The 17290-nt window shown below is 50.9% G+C and overlaps 1 protein-coding gene across 1 annotated transcript in view; it reads right to left on the bottom strand.

Moving 5' to 3' along the window:
* The window catches only part of LOC124047907 (synaptic vesicle glycoprotein 2C-like), a 92909-nt gene that overhangs the window by 50922 nt on the left and 24697 nt on the right, over positions 1 to 17290 (bottom strand). Inside the window, exon 2 of the mRNA XM_046368240.1 lies at positions 9472 to 10642. Within this exon, the coding sequence (XP_046224196.1) occupies positions 9472 to 10090 (619 nt within the window). The 5' untranslated portion in view covers positions 10091 to 10642. The remainder of the gene's footprint in view (positions 1 to 9471; positions 10643 to 17290) is intronic.

Raw genomic sequence — 17290 nt, 5'->3', positions numbered from 1 at the left:
ACACATGATACCTCCGGTCATAATCAATTCAGTGTCAGTCAATAACGGGATGAAAACCTCACACACCCCATCATAGGGCAGACACTCCTGCAGACCCCCCTCACATTATTCACCTATGACAGAGATGAGAAGCATTTTTCCTGCTTTTTATGGAAACCCAAAGGAGTCAACTGCCCCAGTGGCTTTCCATACCCCCTTACATACATCCTGCTGTGGGTGTCCTGAGACAGTTTTTATGTATTTATTTATTTCACCTTTATATAACCAGGTAGGCTAGTTGAGAACAAGTTCTCATTTGCAACTGCGACCTGGCCAAGATAAAGCATAGCAGTGTGAACAGTCAACACAGAGTTACACATGGAGTAAACAATTAACAAGTCAATAACACAGTAGAGAAAAAAAGGGGAGTCTATATACAATGTGTGCAAAAGGCATGAGGAGGTAGGCGAATAATTACAATTTTGCAGATTAACAATGGAGTGATAAATGATCAGATGGTCATGTACAGGTAGAGATATTGGTGTGCAAAAGAGCAGAAAAGTAAATAAATAAAAACAGTGTGGGGATGAGGTCGGTGAAAATGGGTGGGCTATTTACCAATAGACTATGTACAGCTGCAGCGATCGGTTAGCTGCTCAGATAGCTGATGTTTGAAGTTGGTGAGGGAGATAAAAGTCCAACTTCAGCGATTTTTGCAATTCGTTCCAGTCACAGGCAGGAGAGTACTGGAACGAAAGGCGGCCGAATGAGGTGTTGGCTTTAGGGATGATCAGTGAGATACACCTGCTGGAACGCGTGCTACGGATGGGTGTTGCCATCGTGACCAGTGAACTGAGATAAGGCGGAGCTTTACCTAGCATGGACTTGTAGATGACCTGGAGCCAGTGGGTCTGGCAACGAATATGTAGCGAGGGCCAGCCGACTAGAGCATACAAGTCGCAGTGGTGGGTGGTATAAGGTGCTTTAGTGACAAAACGGATGGCACTGTGATAAACTGCATTGAGTTTGCTGAGTAGAGTGTTGGAAGCAATTTTGTAGATGACATCGCCGAAGTCGAGGATCGGTAGGATAGTCAGTTTTACTAGGGTAAGCTTGGTGGCGTGAGTGAAGGAGGCTTTGTTGCGGAATAGAAAGCCGACTCTTGATTTGATTTTCGATTGTAGATGTTTGATATGAGTCTGGAAGGAGAGTTTGCAGTCTAGCCAGACACCTAGGTTCTTATAGATGTCCACATATTCAAGGTCGGAACCATCCAGGGTGGTGATGCTAGTCGGGCATGCAGGTGCAGGCAGCGATCGGTTGAAAAGCACACATTTGGTTTTACTAGCGTTTAAGAGCAGTTGGAGGCCACGGAAGGAGTGTTGTATGGCATTGAAGCTCGTTTGGAGGTTAGATAGCACAGTGTCCAATGACGGGCCGAAAGTATACAGAATGGTGTCGTCTGCGTAGAGGTGGATCAGGGAATCGCCCGCAGCAAGAGCAACATCATTGATATATACAGAGAAAAGAGTCGGCCCGAGAATTGAACCCTGTGGCACCCCCATAGAGACTGCCAGAGGACCGGACAGCATGCCCTCCGATTTGACACACTGAACTCTGTCTGCAAAGTAATTGGTGAACCAGGCAAGGCAGTCATCCGAAAAACCGAGGCTACTGAGTCTGCCGATAAGAATATGGTGATTGACAGAGTCGAAAGCCTTGGCAAGGTCGATGAAGACGGCTGCACAGTACTGTCTTTTATCGATGGCGGTTATAATATCATTTAGTACCTTGAGTGTGGCTGAGGTGCACCCGTGACCGGCTCGGAAACCAGATTGCACAGCGGAGAAGGTACGGTGGGATTCGAGATAGTCAGTGACCTGTTTGTTGACTTGGCTTTCGAAGACCTTAGATAGGCAGGGCAGGATGGATATAGGTCTGTAACAGTTTGGGTCCAGGGTGTCACCCCCTTTGAAGAGGGGGATAACTGCGGCAGCTTTCCAATCCTTGGGGATCTCAGACGATATGAAAGAGAGGTTGAACAGGCTGGTAATAGGGGTTGCGACAATTGCGGGGGATAGTTTCAGAAATAGAGGGTCCAGATTGTCAAACCCAGCTGATTTATACGGGTTCGGGTTTTGCAGCTCTTTCAGATCATCTGCTATCTGGACTTGGGTAAAGGAGAACCTGGGGAGGCTTGGGCGAGGAGCTGCGGGGGGGGGGGGGCTGTTGGCCGTGGTTGGAGTAGCCATGCGGAAGGCATGGCCAGCCGTTGAGAAATGCTTGTTGAAGTTTTCGATTAACATGGATTTATCGGTGGTGACCGTGTTTCTTGCCTCAGTGCAGTGGGCAGCTGGGAGGAGGTGCTCTTGTTCTCCATGGACTTCACAGTGTCCCAGAACTTTTTGGAGTTGGAGCTACAGGATGCAAACTTCTGCCTGAAGAAGCTGGCCTTAGCTTTCCTGACTGACTGTGTGTATTGGTTCCTGACTTCCCTGAACAGTTGCATATCGCGGGGACTATTCTATGCTATTGCAGTCTGCCACAGGATGTTTTTATGCTGGTCGAGGGCAGTCAGGTCTGGAGTGAACCAAGGGCTGTATCTGTTCTTAGTTCTGCATTTTTTGAACGGAGCATGCTTATCTAAAATGGAGAGGAAGTTACTTTTAAAGAATGACCAGGCATCCTCAACTGACGGGATGAGGTCAATGTCCTTCCAGGATACCCGGGCTGTCATGTTTTGTCATTAATTATCATGTCTTGTCCCTGTGCTTCCCCTTCTATTCGTTTCCCTCTGCTGGTCTTATTAGGTTCTTTCCCTCTTTCTATCCCTCTCTCTCCCCCTCCCTCTCTCACTCTCTCGCTCTCTCTTCTCTCTATCGTTCCGTTCCTGCTCCCAGCTGTTCCTATTCCCCTAATCATCATTTAGTCTTCCCACACCTGTTTCCGATCCTTTTCCCTGATTAGAGTCCCTATTTCTCTCCTTGTTTTCCGTACCTGCCCTGTCGGATCCTCATCTATATTCACCGTGCTGTGTCTATGTTTTGCCCTGTCGTGTCGTGTTTCCCTCAGATGCTGCGTGGTGAGCAGGTGTCTGAGTCTGCTAGGTTCAAGTGCCTTCCCGAGGCAACCTGCAGTTCTCGATCAAGTCTCCAGTCTGTTCTCGTCTTTACGAGTAGTATTATGCTTTTTGTTTTGTAAAGTTTCTTACTGGATTAAAACTCTGTTTTCGCCAAGTCGCTTTTGGGTCCTCATTCACCTGCATAACAGAAGGATCCGACCAAGGAATGGACCCAGCGACTACAGACGCTCGTAACACTGCCGTCGAGATCCAAGGAGCCATGCTCGGCAGACACGAGCAGGAATTGTCTGCTGCTCGCCATGCCGTGGAGAACCTGGCCGCTCAGGTTTCCGACCTCTCTGGACAGTTCCAGAGTCTTCGTCTCGTGCCACCTGTTACTTCCTGGCCTGCCGAGCCTCCAGAACCTAGGGTTAATAACCCACCTTGCTACTCCGGGCAGCCCACTGAGTGCCGCTCCTTTCTCACCCAGTGTGAGATTGTGTTCTCTCTCCAACCCAACACATACTCTAGAGAGAGAGCTCGGGTTGCTTACGTCATTTCACTCCTTACTGGCCGGGCCCGAGAGTGGGGCACAGCTATCTGGGAGGCAAGGGCTGATTGTTCTAACAATTACCAGAACTTTAAAGAGGAGATGATTCGGGTTTTTGACCGTTCAGTTTTTGGTGGGGAGGCTTCTAGGGCCCTGGCTTCCCTATGCCAAGGTGATCGATCCATAACGGATTACTCTATAGAGTTTCGTACTCTTGCTGCCTCTAGTGACTGGAACGAGCCGGCGCTGCTCGCTCGTTTTCTGGAGGGACTCCACACAGTGGTCAAAGATGAGATTCTCTCTCGGGAGGTTCCTTCCAGTGTGGACTCTTTGATTGCTCTCGCCATCCGCATAGAACGACGGGTAGATCTTCGTCACCAGGCTCGTGGAAGAGAGCTCGCATCAACGGTGTTTCCCTGCTCCGCATCGCAACCATCTCCCTCCTCTGGCTCTGAGACTGAGCCCATGCAGCTGGGAGGGATTCGCATCTCGACTAAGGAGAGGGAACGGAGGATCACCAACCGCCTGTGCCTCTATTGCGGATTTGATGGACATTTTGTTAATTCATGTCCAGTAAGAGGCCAGAGCCCATCAGTAAGCGGAGGGCTACTGGTGAGCGCTACTACTCAGGTCTCTTCATCTAGATCCTGTACTACTATGTCGGTCCATCTACGCTGGACCGGTTCGGGTGCTACATGCAGTGCCTTGATTGACTCTGGGGCTGAGGGTTGTTTCATGGACGAAGCATGGGTTCGGAAACATAACATTCCTTTCAGACAGTTAGACAAGCCTACGCCCATGTTTGCCTTAGATGGTAGTCATCTTCCCAGTATCAGATTTGAGACACTACCTTTAACTCTCACAGTATCTGGTAACCACAGTGAGACTATTTCTTTTTGATTTTTCGTTCACCTTTCACACCTGTTGTTTTGGGTCATCCCTGGCTAGTATGTCATAATCCTTCTATTAATTGGTCTTGTAATTCTATCCTATCCTGGAACGTATCTTGTCATGTGAAGTGCTTAATGTCTGCCATCCCTCCCATTTCTTCTGTCCCCACTTCTCAGGAGGAACCTGGCGATTTGACAGGAGTGCCGGAGGAATATCATGATCTGCGCACGGTCTTCAGTCGGTCCCGAGCCAACTCCCTTCCTCCTCACCGGTCGTATGATTGTAGTATTGATCTCCTTCCGGGGACCACTCCTCCTCGGGGTAGACTATACTCTCTGTCGGCTCCCGAACGTAAGGCTCTCGAGGATTATTTATCTGTGTCTCTTGACGCCGGTACCATAGTGCCTTCTTCCTCTCCGGCCGGGCGGGGTTCTTTTTTGTTAAGAAGAAGGACGGTACTCTGCGCCCCTGCGTGGATTATCGAGGGCTGAATGACATAACGGTTAAGAATCGTTATCCGCTTCCCCTTATGTCATCAGCCTTCGAGATTCTGCAGGGAGCCAGGTGCTTTACTAAGTTGGACCTTCGTAACGCTTACCATCTCGTGCGCATCAGAGAGGGGGACGAGTGGAAAACGGCGTTTAACACTCCGTTAGGGCATTTTGAGTACCGGGTTCTGCCGTTTGGTCTCGCCAATGCGCCAGCTGTTTTTCAGGCATTAGTTAATGATGTTCTGAGAGACATGCTGAACATCTTTGTTTTTGTCTATCTTGACGATATCCTGATTTTTTCACCGTCACTCGAGATTCATGTTCAGCACGTTCGACGTGTTCTACAGCGCCTTTTAGAGAATTGTCTCTACGTAAAGGCTGAGAAGTGCTCTTTTCATGTCTCCTCCGTTACTTTTCTCTGTTCCGTTATTTCCGCTGAAGGCATTCAGATGGATTCCGCTAAGGTCCAAGCTGTCAGTGATTGGCCCCGTTCCAAGGTCACGTGTCGAGTTGCAGCGCTTTTTAGGTTTCGCTAATTTCTATCGGCGTTTCATTCGTAATTTCGGTCAAGTTGCTGCCCCTCTCACAGCTCTTACTTCTGTCAAGACGTGTTTTAAGTGGTCCGGTTCCGCCCAGGGAGCTTTTGATCTTCTAAAAGAACGTTTTACGTCCGCTCCTATCCTCGTTACTCCTGACGTCACTAGACAATTCATTGTCGAGGTTGACGCTTCAGAGGTAGGCGTGGGAGCCATTCTATCCCAGCGCTTCCAGTCTGACGATAAGGTTCATCCTTGCGCTTATTTTTCTCATCGCCTGTCGCCATCTGAGCGCAACTATGATGTGGGTAACCGTGAACTGCTCGCCATCCGCTTAGCCCTAGGCGAATGGCGACAGTGGTTGGAGGGGGCGACCGTTCCTTTTGTCGTTTGGACAGACCATAAGAACCTTGAGTACATCCGTTCTGCCAAACGACTTAATGCCCGTCAAGCTCGTTGGGCGTTGTTTTTCGCTCGTTTCGAGTTTGTGATTTCTTACCGTCCCGGTAGCAAAAACACCAAGCCTGATGCCTTATCCCGTCTGTTTAGTTCTTCTGTGGCTTCTACTGATCCCGAGGAGCGTGACACGCGCCGTTTCGTGGCTGCTTGTTCGGACTGCGCGCAGACTAAGTCGGGTAACTCTCCTCCTGCCGGTCGTCTCAGACCGCTCCCCATTCCTTCTCGACCATGGTCTCACATCGCCCTAGACTTCATTACCGGTCTGCCTTTGTCTGCGGGGAAGACTGTGATTCTTACGGTTGTCGATAGGTTCTCTAAGGCGGCACATTTCATTCCCCTCGCTAAACTTCCTTCCGCTAAGGAGACGGCACAAATCATTATCGAGAATGTGTTCAGAATTCATGGCCTCCCGTTAGACGCCGTTTCAGACAGAGGCCCGCAATTCACGTCACAGTTTTGGAGGGAGTTCTGTCGTTTGATTGGTGCGTCCGTCAGTCTCTCTTCCGGGTTTCATCCCCAGTCTAACGGTCAAGCAGAGAGGGCCAATCAGACGATTGGTCGCATACTACGCAGCCTTTCTTTCAGAAACCCTGCGTCTTGGGCAGAACAGCTCCCTGGGCAGAATACGCTCACAACTCGCTTCCTTCGTCTGCTACCGGGTTATCTCCGTTTCAGAGTAGTCTGGGTTACCAGCCTCCTCTGTTCTCATCCCAGCTTGCCGAGTCCAGCGTTCCCTCCGCTCAAGCGTTTGTCCAACGTTGTGAGCGCACCTGGAGGAGGGTGAGGTCTGCACTTTGCCGCTACAGGGCACAGACTGTGAGAGCCGCCAATAAACGCAGGATTAAGAGTCCAAGGTATTGTTGCGGCCAGAGAGTGTGGCTTTCCACTCGCAACCTTCCTCTTACGACAGCTTCTCGTAAGTTGACTCCGCGGTTCATTGGTCCGTTCCGTGTCTCCCAGGTCGTCAATCCTGTCGCTGTGCGACTGCTTCTTCCGCGACATCTTCGTCGCGTCCATCCTGTCTTCCATGTCTCCTGTGTCAAGCCCTTTCTTCGCACCCCCGTTCGTCTTCCCTCCCCCCCTCCCGTCCTTGTCGAGAGCGCACCTATTTACAAGTACATAAGATCATGGACATGCGTTCTCGGGGACGGGGTCACCAATACTTAGTGGATTGGGAGGGTTACGGTCCTGAGGAGAGGAGTTGGGTTCCGTCTCGGGACGTGCTGGACCGTTCACTCATTGATGATTTCCTCCGTTGCCGCCAGGATTCCTCCTCGAGTGCGCCAGGAGGCGCTCGGTGAGTGGGGGGGTACTGTCATGTTTTGTCATTAATTATCATGTCTTGTCCCTGTGCTTCCCCTTCTATTCGTTTCCCTCTGCTGGTCTTATTAGGTTCTTTCCCTCTTTCTATCCCTCTCTCTCCCCCTCCCTCTCTCACTCTCTCGCTCTCTCTTCTCTCTATCGTTCCGTTCCTGCTCCCAGCTGTTCCTATTCCCCTAATCATCATTTAGTCTTCCCACACCTGTTTCCGATCCTTTTCCCTGATTAGAGTCCCTATTTCTCTCCTTGTTTTCCGTACCTGCCCTGTCGGATCCTCATCTATATTCACCGTGCTGTGTCTATGTTTTGCCCTGTCGTGTCGTGTTTCCCTCAGATGCTGCGTGGTGAGCAGGTGTCTGAGTCTGCTAGGTTCAAGTGCCTTCCCGAGGCAACCTGCAGTTCTCGATCAAGTCTCCAGTCTGTTCTCGTCTTTACGAGTAGTATTATGCTTTTTGTTTTGTAAAGTTTCTTACTGGATTAAAACTCTGTTTTCGCCAAGTCGCTTTTGGGTCCTCATTCACCTGCATAACACGGGCCAGGTCGATTAGTAAGGCCTGCTCACAGAAGTGTTTTAGGGAGCGTTTGACAGTGATGAGGGGTGGTCGTTTGACTGCGGCTCCGTAGCGGATACAGGCAATGAGGCAGTGATCGCTGAGATCCTGGTTGAAGACAGCGGAGGTGTATTTGGAGGGCCAGTTGGTCAGGATGACGTCTATGAGGGTGCCCTTGCTTACAGAGTTAGGGTTAGCATGGTTAAACTGCAAAGAGGCATAATGCTGCAGAGATTATACTACCTCGTATCCCACAGCAATGCAAAAACATAGAGGGGATGTAATAAAGAGGTAATGAGATAGGAAGAGAGAGGGAGGAAACAAAGAGAGAGGGATGGGAATGGATAGAAAGAATGAAGAATAGCAGGTAAAGAAAAGTGTTTTCCTGCAGGTGTCAGTCATTATGCCTCTCTTTGTCTCAAGCCATTTCAGAACCATATAAACCTGACTGTTTTCTCTTTCTTTCTCTCTCACTCTGACTATCGTTCCCTCTCTCTTTCTATCTCTGAATCTCTATCGTTCCCTCTCTCTGACTATTGTTCCCTTGCTCTTTCACTCTCTCTGAATCTCTCTATCGTTCCCTCTCTCTCTTTCTCTCTCTCTCTCTGACTCTATTGTTCCCTCTCTCTCTGACTCTATCGTTCCCTCTCTCTTTCTCTCTCTATCGTTCCCTCTCTCTTTCTATCTCTGAATCTCTATCGTTCCCTCTCTCTGACTATTGTTCCCTTGCTCTTTCACTCTCTCTGAATCTCTCTATCGTTCCCTCTCTCTCTTTCTCTCTCTCTCTCTGACTCTATTGTTCCCTCTCTCTCTGACTCTATCGTTCCCTCTCTCTTTCTCTCTCTATCATTCCCTCTCTCTTTCTCTCTCTATCGTTCCCTCTCTCTTTCCCTCTCTCTCTCTCATTCCCCCTCTATCTCTCTCTCTCTCTCTCTCTCTCTCTCTCTCTCTCTCTCTCTCTCTCTCTCTCTCTCTCTCTCTCTCTCTCTCTATCATTCCATCTCTCTCTCTCTATCGTTCCCTCTCTCTTTCTCTCTGACTCTATCGTTCCCTCTCTCTTTCTCTCTCTCTCTCTCTGACTCTCTCTATCATTCCCTCTCTTTCTCTCTCTATCGTTCCCTCTCTCTTTCGCTCTCTTCTTAACCAGACAGTGAATTAGGAGCTCTTCTCCATTAACAGTGTGGATGAGGCAAGACAATCAGACCTACACTGTACCAGAAGGCTATTTCAGGGTTCCAAAGCCTGCAAACAGTTTCTCCGTTTCATTAGGGTGAGTCACCACTACCTCAGAATGATGCCGGTGACAGACAGGAAAAGTGAGCAAGAAAACATGTTTGTGTGGCCTTGGAATTTCTGGTTCTGTAGACACTTAGAGCACACACAGCTCTCTACTCAGGCATCCAAATACTTGGTGCCATGACAACCCAACCTGTTCTAACGTAATGAGAGTACATTTGTAAATGTCATCCAACGTCCTCACTGCCCCTATTTCTACCAACACACACACACACACACACACACACACACACACACACACACACACACACACACACACACACACACACACACACACACACACACACACACACACACACACACACACACACACACACACACACACACACACACTTACCTAGCCACCCAGCTCCAGAGTTGGGAACACACATGTCAGTCTCGGCGCTGGGCAGGACGAACCCCACCACAAACACCTCAACACCGTCTGACATCAGCGCCATGCCCAGCACGAAGAACAACTGCCACTGGAACCTGCCGTGGCCACACTCCTGCATGATCAGCTCATACTGCTGGGCCAGCTCCTCCTCGTCTGCCTGCCTCTCCAGCTCCAGCTCCTTACGGTCCCTCAGGCTGTCTGAGACAGGTTGACCCAGAGAATCCTGCCCATCCCTGGGCTTCCTGTCAGTGTAAGCAGGCACCCCCTGGTACTCCCCCTCGTAGATCTCATCTTCATCATCGTGACCCTCTGTGGCGTCACTGGCGTAGTGTTCGCCGTCTTCGTCGTTGGCGGTGCGGCTGCAGGGAAAGTGGCCATTTCTGTCGGGCTGTGTGTAGAACGTGTAGTCATTGTCTTTGTCCTCGTTCTGGAACTGGCTGTATTTGCGTTGGGAGGAGTACTCTTCCGTGGCGCGGTTCACGATCTTGCTGACCTTCTTGGCAGCATGGCGTTTGGCCTCTTTGGCGATGTCCTTGGCGCCCTTCACCAGCGACATCCTGTTGTTGTACGACTCATCCATCTCACTAACTCTGATTAGTTATCTATCTATCTATTTGTCTTTATTTGTCCTTCATCTAACCTGCTAGGTCAGTTGGGAACCAATTCTCATTGGCAAGAATTTCTGCAAAAGAGCTGCAGTGGAGGACAACTTAACTGTCAGAGACTTAACTTACGTTAGCCTACTTGCTTACTTTCTTCTGAAGTATCAGTGTAAGTTACTGAATGGCAATTCCGTTGCAGCAAACCACAGTAAGTTTGGAGGTGGTTCAAATGCTGCTAACATTGGATCGCTAGCTGTTGCTGCTGTGGTGAGGAAGAGCAGATCTCTATGGCAGTGGGATGGGAGCAGTCACAGGGTTGAGCGGTGAAGACAGCTGAGTTCCAGTAATATAGATCACCATGCAGACTGTGGTTAGATCTGGTCACAGCTCATCTGTCTGTGGAGAGGAAGAGCAGATCTCTATGGCAGTGGGATGGGAGCAGTCACAGGGTTGAGCGGTGAAGACAGCTGAGTTCCAGTAATGTAGATCACCATGCAGACTGTGGTTAGATCTGGTCACAGCTCATCTGTCTGTGGAGAGAGAGAGTAATACATTTAAGACTTACCTTAATACCCTAAACGGAACCCATATCACCTTCTTTGAACTGGACAATGATTTGGATACAGCAGTGTTCAGGTTCCCTTTGTCAATATAAGTTCCCATAATCAGGTTTTCTGCAGAGTGTCCTATTTCTGCCGGTAGTTAGTGAGGAACCCTTGAGGCCTTCAGTGTACGCTATAAATCTTCCTCAACAATATCAGTGGATATGTCTGTCAGGTCAATGGAAAGAAATGAATGTAAAAGGCGGAAACAGGCCAAAAAAGAGAGAGAAGGGGATAAATAAAAGTGGATAGATTCCATGCACCCTCTGACTGGAATGGGCCTCGGAGACACCCGTGTTTTCTGTTTGGGGTCTATGACTTCCATCTAGGTCTGTATGATCCGTCAAGTTCTGTTATCTATTATTCTGTGTCCGCTCTAGACTGGTCTAGAGCCTGTATATTCTGTCTGAGCCTTTGTGTTCCATTCCATCTAGCTCAATGTATTCTGCTGTTTTCTTCCAGGAATCTATGTACTGCTCCCAGGCCAGGCTACAGTATACTACAGTCCAGTACATGTCATGTGGTGTGGGACTGGCGTCCTCCTCTGTGACTACTTGACACTGTGACTGAGGATCTCAGAGGGCCTGTCAAAACATCAGGCCTCACCATCAACACCCTGCCCCCAACACCACAGCCTGCTGACAGACAGAATCTCAGACATATAACAAATCAAATGTTATTTTAACAGAGCCTAGGACACATATCCTAACATGATTTCCAGTGGAGTTATTTTAGATGGTACACAGTATTATCTATCTTGGATAAATTCTCCAAAACCTGTTTTGGCATGATATCTGTTTATGTCCCAGGACTCAAGTGGAGTAGAGTGTAGAGTACTGAGGCTGGGCTGAGGGATGAGGAGAGGCTGAGGGTGAAGCTGGGTTGAGGGGTGGGGCTGAAGGTAAGTGTGGGGTGAGAGGTGAGGCTGGATTGAGAGGTGAGGCTGGGTTGAAGGTTGAGGTTGGGTTGAGGGGTGAGGCTGGGCTGAGGGGTGAGGCTGGGCTGAGGGGTGAGGCTAGGTTGAGGGGTGAGGCTGGGCTAAGGGTTGAGACTGGGCTGAGGGGTAGGACTGGGCTGAGGGGTGAGACTGGGCTGAGGGGTGAGGCTGAGATGTGAGTGCCGGGTGAGTCCCCTGTATATTTATAGGCAGATGACAGGTTAATTAATGTATGGTGTTTGTGCTAACCTCTGGTCCCAGGGCTTTGATAAGACATCAGTATGAATCTGTCATGCTAGCAGGTGCATTGAAGCTGGGCTCTAGACCAACCTCAACCAGCCCTGGGTTCTAGAACAAACTTAGCCAGCCCAGCGGTCTAGAGCAACCTCAACCAGCCCTGGGTTATAGAACAAACTTAGCCAGCCCAGGGGTCTAGACAAAACTCAACCAGCCCTGGGGGTCTAGACCAACCTCAAACAGCCCTGGGGGTCTAGACCAAACTCAACCAGCACTGGGGGTCTAGACCAAACTCAACCAGCCCTGGTGTCTAGAACAAACTCAACCAGCCCTGGGGTCTAGAACAAACTCAACCAGCCCTGGGGTCTAGAACAAACTCAACCAGCCCTGGGGGTCTAGACCAAACTCAACCAGCCCTGGGGTCTAGAACAAACTCAACCAGCCCTGGTGTCTAGAACAAACTCAACCAGCCCTGGGGCCTAGAACAAACTCAACCAGCCCTGGTGTCTAGAACAAACTCAATCAGCCCTGGGGTCTAGAACAAACTCAACCAGCCCTGGGGTCTAGAACAAACTCAACCAGCCCTGGGGTCTAGAACAAACTCAACCAGCCCTGGGGTCTAGAACAAACTCAACGAGCCCTGGGGTCTAGAACAAACTCAACCAGCCCTGGGGTCTAGAACAAACTCACCAGCCCTGGGGTCTAGAACAAACTCAACCAGCCCTGGGGTCTAGAACAAACTCAACGAGCCCTGGGGTCTAGAACAAACTCAACCAGCCCTGGGGTCTAGAACAAACTCAACGAGCCCTGGGGTCTAGAACAAACTCAACGAGCCCTGGGGTCTAGAACAAACTCAACCAGCCCTGGGGTCTAGAACAAACTCAACCAGCCCTGGGGTCTAGAACAAACTCAACCAGCCCTGGGTTCTAGAACAAACTCAACGAGCCCTGGGGTCTAGAACAAACTCAACCAGCCCTGGGGTCTAGAACAAACTCAATGAGCCCTGGGGTCTAGAACAAACTCAACCAGCCCTGGGGTCTAGAACAAACTCAACCAGCCCTGGGGGTCTAGACCAAACTCAACCAGCCCTGGGGTCTAGAACAAACTCAACCAGCCCTGGGGTCTAGAACAAACTCAACAAGCCCTGGGGTCTAGAACAAAGTCAACCAGCCCTGGGGTCTAGAACAAACTCAACGAGCCCTGGGGTCTAGAACAAACTCAACCAGCCCTGAGGTCTAGAACAAACTCAACCAGCCCTGGGGGTCTAGACCAAACTCAACCAGCCCTGGGGTCTAGAACAAACTCAACCAGCCCTGGGGTCTAGAACAAACTCAACCAGCCCTGGGGTCTAGACCAAACTCAACCAGCCCTGGGGTCTAGAACAAACTCAACCAGCCCGGGAGTCTAGAACAAACTCAACCAGCCCTGGTGTCTAGAACAAACTCAACCAGCCCGGGGGTCTAGAACAAACTCAACCAGAACAAACTCAACCAGCCCTGGGGTCTAGAACAAACTCAACCAGCCCGGGGTCTAGAACAAACTCAACCAGCCCGGGGTCTAGAACAAACTCAACCAGCCCTGGTGTCTAGAACAAACTCAACCAGATCGGGGGTCTAGAACAAACTCAACCAGCCCTGGGGTCTAGAACAAACTCAACCAGCCCTGGGGTCTAGAACAAACTCAACCAGCCCTGGGGTCTAGAACAAACTCAACCAGCCCTGGGGTCTAGAACAAACTCAACCAGCCCGGGGGTCTAGAACAAACTCAACCAGCCCTGGGGTCTAGAACAAACTCAACCAGCCCTGGGGTCTAGAACAAACTCAACCAGCCCGGGGTCAACTCAACCAGCCCGGGGGTCTAGAACAAACTCAACCAGCCCGGGGTCTAGAACAAACTCAACCAGCCCGGGGTCTAGAACAAACTCAACCAGCCCGGGGTCTAGAACAAACTCAACCAGCCCTGGGGTCTAGAACAAACTCAACCAGCCCTGGGGTCTAGAACAAACTCAACCAGCCCGGGGTCTAGAACAAACTCAACCAGCCCGGGGTCTAGAACAAACTCAACCAGCCCTGGGGTCTAGAACAAACTCAACCAGCCCTGGGGTCTAGAACAAACTCAACCAGCCCGGGGTCTAGAACAAACTCAACCAGCCCTGGGGTCTAGAACAAACTCAACCAGCCCGGGGTCTAGAACAAACTCAACCAGCCCGGGGTCTAGAACAAACTCAACCAGCCCGGGGGTCTAGAACAAACTCAACCAGCCCTGGGGTCTAGAACAAACTCAACCAGCCCGGGGTCTAGAACAAACTCAACCAGCCCTGGGGTCTAGAACAAACTCAACCAGCCCGGGGTCTAGAACAAACTCAACCAGCCCTGGGGTCTAGAACAAACTCAACCAGCCCTGGGGTCTAGAACAAACTCAACCAGCCCTGGGGTCTAGAACAAACTCAACCAGCCCTGGGGTCTAGAACAAACTCAACCAGCCCTGGGGTCTAGAACAAACTCAACCAGCCCGGGGTCTAGAACAAACTCAACCAGCCCTGGGGTCTAGAACAAACTCAACCAGCCCTGGTGTCTAGAACAAACTCAACCAGCCCGGGGTCTAGAACAAACTCAACCAGCCCTGGGGTCTAGAACAAACTCAACCAGCCCTGGGGTCTAGAACAAACTCAACCAGCCCTGGGGGGGTCTAGAACAAACTCAACCAGCCCTGGGGTCTAGAACAAACTCAACCAGCCCGGGGTCTAGAACAAACTCAACCAGCCCTGGGGTCTAGAACAAACTCAACCAGCCCTGGGGTCTAGAACAAACTCAACCAGCCCTGGGGTCTAGAACAAACTCAACCAGCCCTGGGGTCTAGAACAAACTCAACCAGCCCGGGGGTCTAGAACAAACTCAACCAGCCCTGGGGTCTAGAACAAACTCAACCAGCCCTGGGGTCTAGAACAAACTCAACCAGCCCGGGGTCTAGAACAAACTCAACCAGCCCGGGGGTCTAGAACAAACTCAACCAGCCCGGGGTCTAGAACAAACTCAACCAGCCCTGGGGTCTAGAACAAACTCAACCAGCCCTGGGGTCTAGAACAAACTCAACCAGCCCTGGGGTCTAGAACAAACTCAACCAGCCCTGGGGTCTAGAACAAACTCAACCAGCCCGGGGTCTAGAACAAACTCAACCAGCCCTGGGGTCTAGAACAAACTCAACCAGCCCTGGGGTCTAGAACAAACTCAACCAGCCCTGGGGTCCAGCCCTGGGGTCTAGAACAAACTCAACCAGCCCTGGGGTCTAGAACAAACTCAACCAGCCCTGGGGTCTAGAACAAACTCAACCAGCCCTGGGGTCTAGAACAAACTCAACCAGCCCTGGGGTCTAGAACAAACTCAACCAGCCCTGGGGTCTAGAACAAACTCAACCAGCCCTGGGGTCTAGAACAAACTCAACCAGCCCTGGGGTCTAGAACAAACTCAACCAGCCCTGGGGTCTAGAACAAACTCAACCAGCCCTGGGGTCTAGAACAAACTCAACCAGCCCTGGGGTCTAGAACAAACTCAACCAGCCCGGGGGTCTAGAACAAACTCAACCAGCCCGGGGTCAGAACAAACTCAACCAGCCCTGGGGTCTAGAACAAACTCAACCAGCCCTGGGGTCTAGAACAAACTCAACCAGCCCGGGGGTCTAGAACAAACTCAACCAGCCCTGGGGTCTAGAACAAACTCAACCAGCCCTGGGGTCTAGAACAAACTCAACCAGCCCTGGGGTCTAGAACAAACTCAACCAGCCCGGGGGTCTAGAACAAACTCAACCAGCCCGGGGGTCTAGAACAAACTCAACCAGCCCTGGGGTCTAGAACAAACTCAACCAGCCCGGGGGTCTAGAACAAACTCACCAGCCCTGGGGTCTAGAACAAACTCAACCAGCCCTGGGGTCTAGAACAAACTCACCAGCCCTGGGGTCAGCCAACCAGGGGGTCTAGAACAAACTCAACCAGCCCTGGGGTCTAGAACAAACTCAACCAGCCCTGGGGTCTAGAACAAACTCAACCAGCCCTGGGGTCTAGAACAAACTCAACCAGCCCTGGGGTCTAGAACAAACTCAACCAGCCCGGGGGTCTAGAACAAACTCAACCAGCCCTGGGGTCTAGAACAAACTCAACCAGCCCTGGGGTCTAGAACAAACTCAACCAGCCCTGGGGTCTAGAACAAACTCAACCAGCCCTGGGGTCTAGAACAAACTCAACCAGCCCTGGGGTCTAGAACAAACTCAACCAGCCCTGGGGTCTAGAACAAACTCAACCAGCCCTGGGGTCTAGAACAAACTCAACCAGCCCTGGGGTCTAGAACAAACTCAACCAGCCCTGGGGTCTAGAACAAACTCAACCAGCCCTGGGGTCTAGAACAAACTCAACCAGCCCGGGGGTCTAGAACAAACTCAACCAGCCCGGGGTCTAGAACAAACTCAACCAGCCCTGGGGTCTAGAACAAACTCAACCAGCCCGGGGTCTAGAACAAACTCAACCAGCCCTGGGGTCTAGAACAAACTCAACCAGCCCTGGGGTCTAGACCAGCCCGGGGTCTAGAACAAACTCAACCAGCCCGGGGGTCTAGAACAAACTCAACCAGCCCTGGGGTCTAGAACAAACTCAACCAGCCCTGGGGTCTAGAACAAACTCAACCAGCCCTGGGGTCTAGAACAAACTCAACCAGCCCTGGGGTCTAGAACAAACTCAACCAGCCCGGGGTCTAGAACAAACTCAACCAGCCCTGGGGTCTAGAACAAACTCAACCAGCCCTGGGGTCTAGAACAAACTCAACCAGCCCTGGGGTCTAGAACAAACTCAACCAGCCCTGGGGTCTAGAACAAACTCAACCAGCCCGGGGGTCTAGAACAAACTCAACCAGCCCTGGGGTCTAGAACAAACTCAACCAGCCCTGGGGTCTAGAACAAACTCAACCAGCCCTGGGGTCTAGAACAAACTCAACCAGCCCTGGGGTCTAGAACAAACTCAACCAGCCCGGGGTCTAGAACAAACTCAACCAGCCCTGGGGTCTAGAACAAACTCAACCAGCCCTGGGGTCTAGAACAAACTAGAACAAACCAGCCCTGGGGTCTAGAACAAACTCAACCAGCCCTGGGGTCTAGAACAAACTCAACCAGCCCGGGGGTCTAGAACAAACTCAACCAGCCCTGGGGTCTAGAACAAACTGGGGTCTAGAACAAACTCAACCAGCCCGGGGGTCTAGAACAAACTCAACCAGCCCTGGGGTCTAGAACAAACTCAACCAGCCCTGGGGTCTAGAACAAACTCAACCAGCCCTGGGGTCTAGAACAAACTCAACCAGCCCTGGGGTCTAGAACAAACTCAACCAGCCCGGGGTCTAGAACAAACTCAACCAGCCCTGGGG

Source organism: Oncorhynchus gorbuscha, linkage group LG11, assembly GCF_021184085.1.
Source record: "Oncorhynchus gorbuscha isolate QuinsamMale2020 ecotype Even-year linkage group LG11, OgorEven_v1.0, whole genome shotgun sequence".
Lineage (NCBI taxonomy): Eukaryota > Metazoa > Chordata > Actinopteri > Salmoniformes > Salmonidae > Oncorhynchus > Oncorhynchus gorbuscha.
Note: the sequence above shows the minus strand (reverse complement) of the source record. Positions and strands in the feature narration are given on the sequence as shown.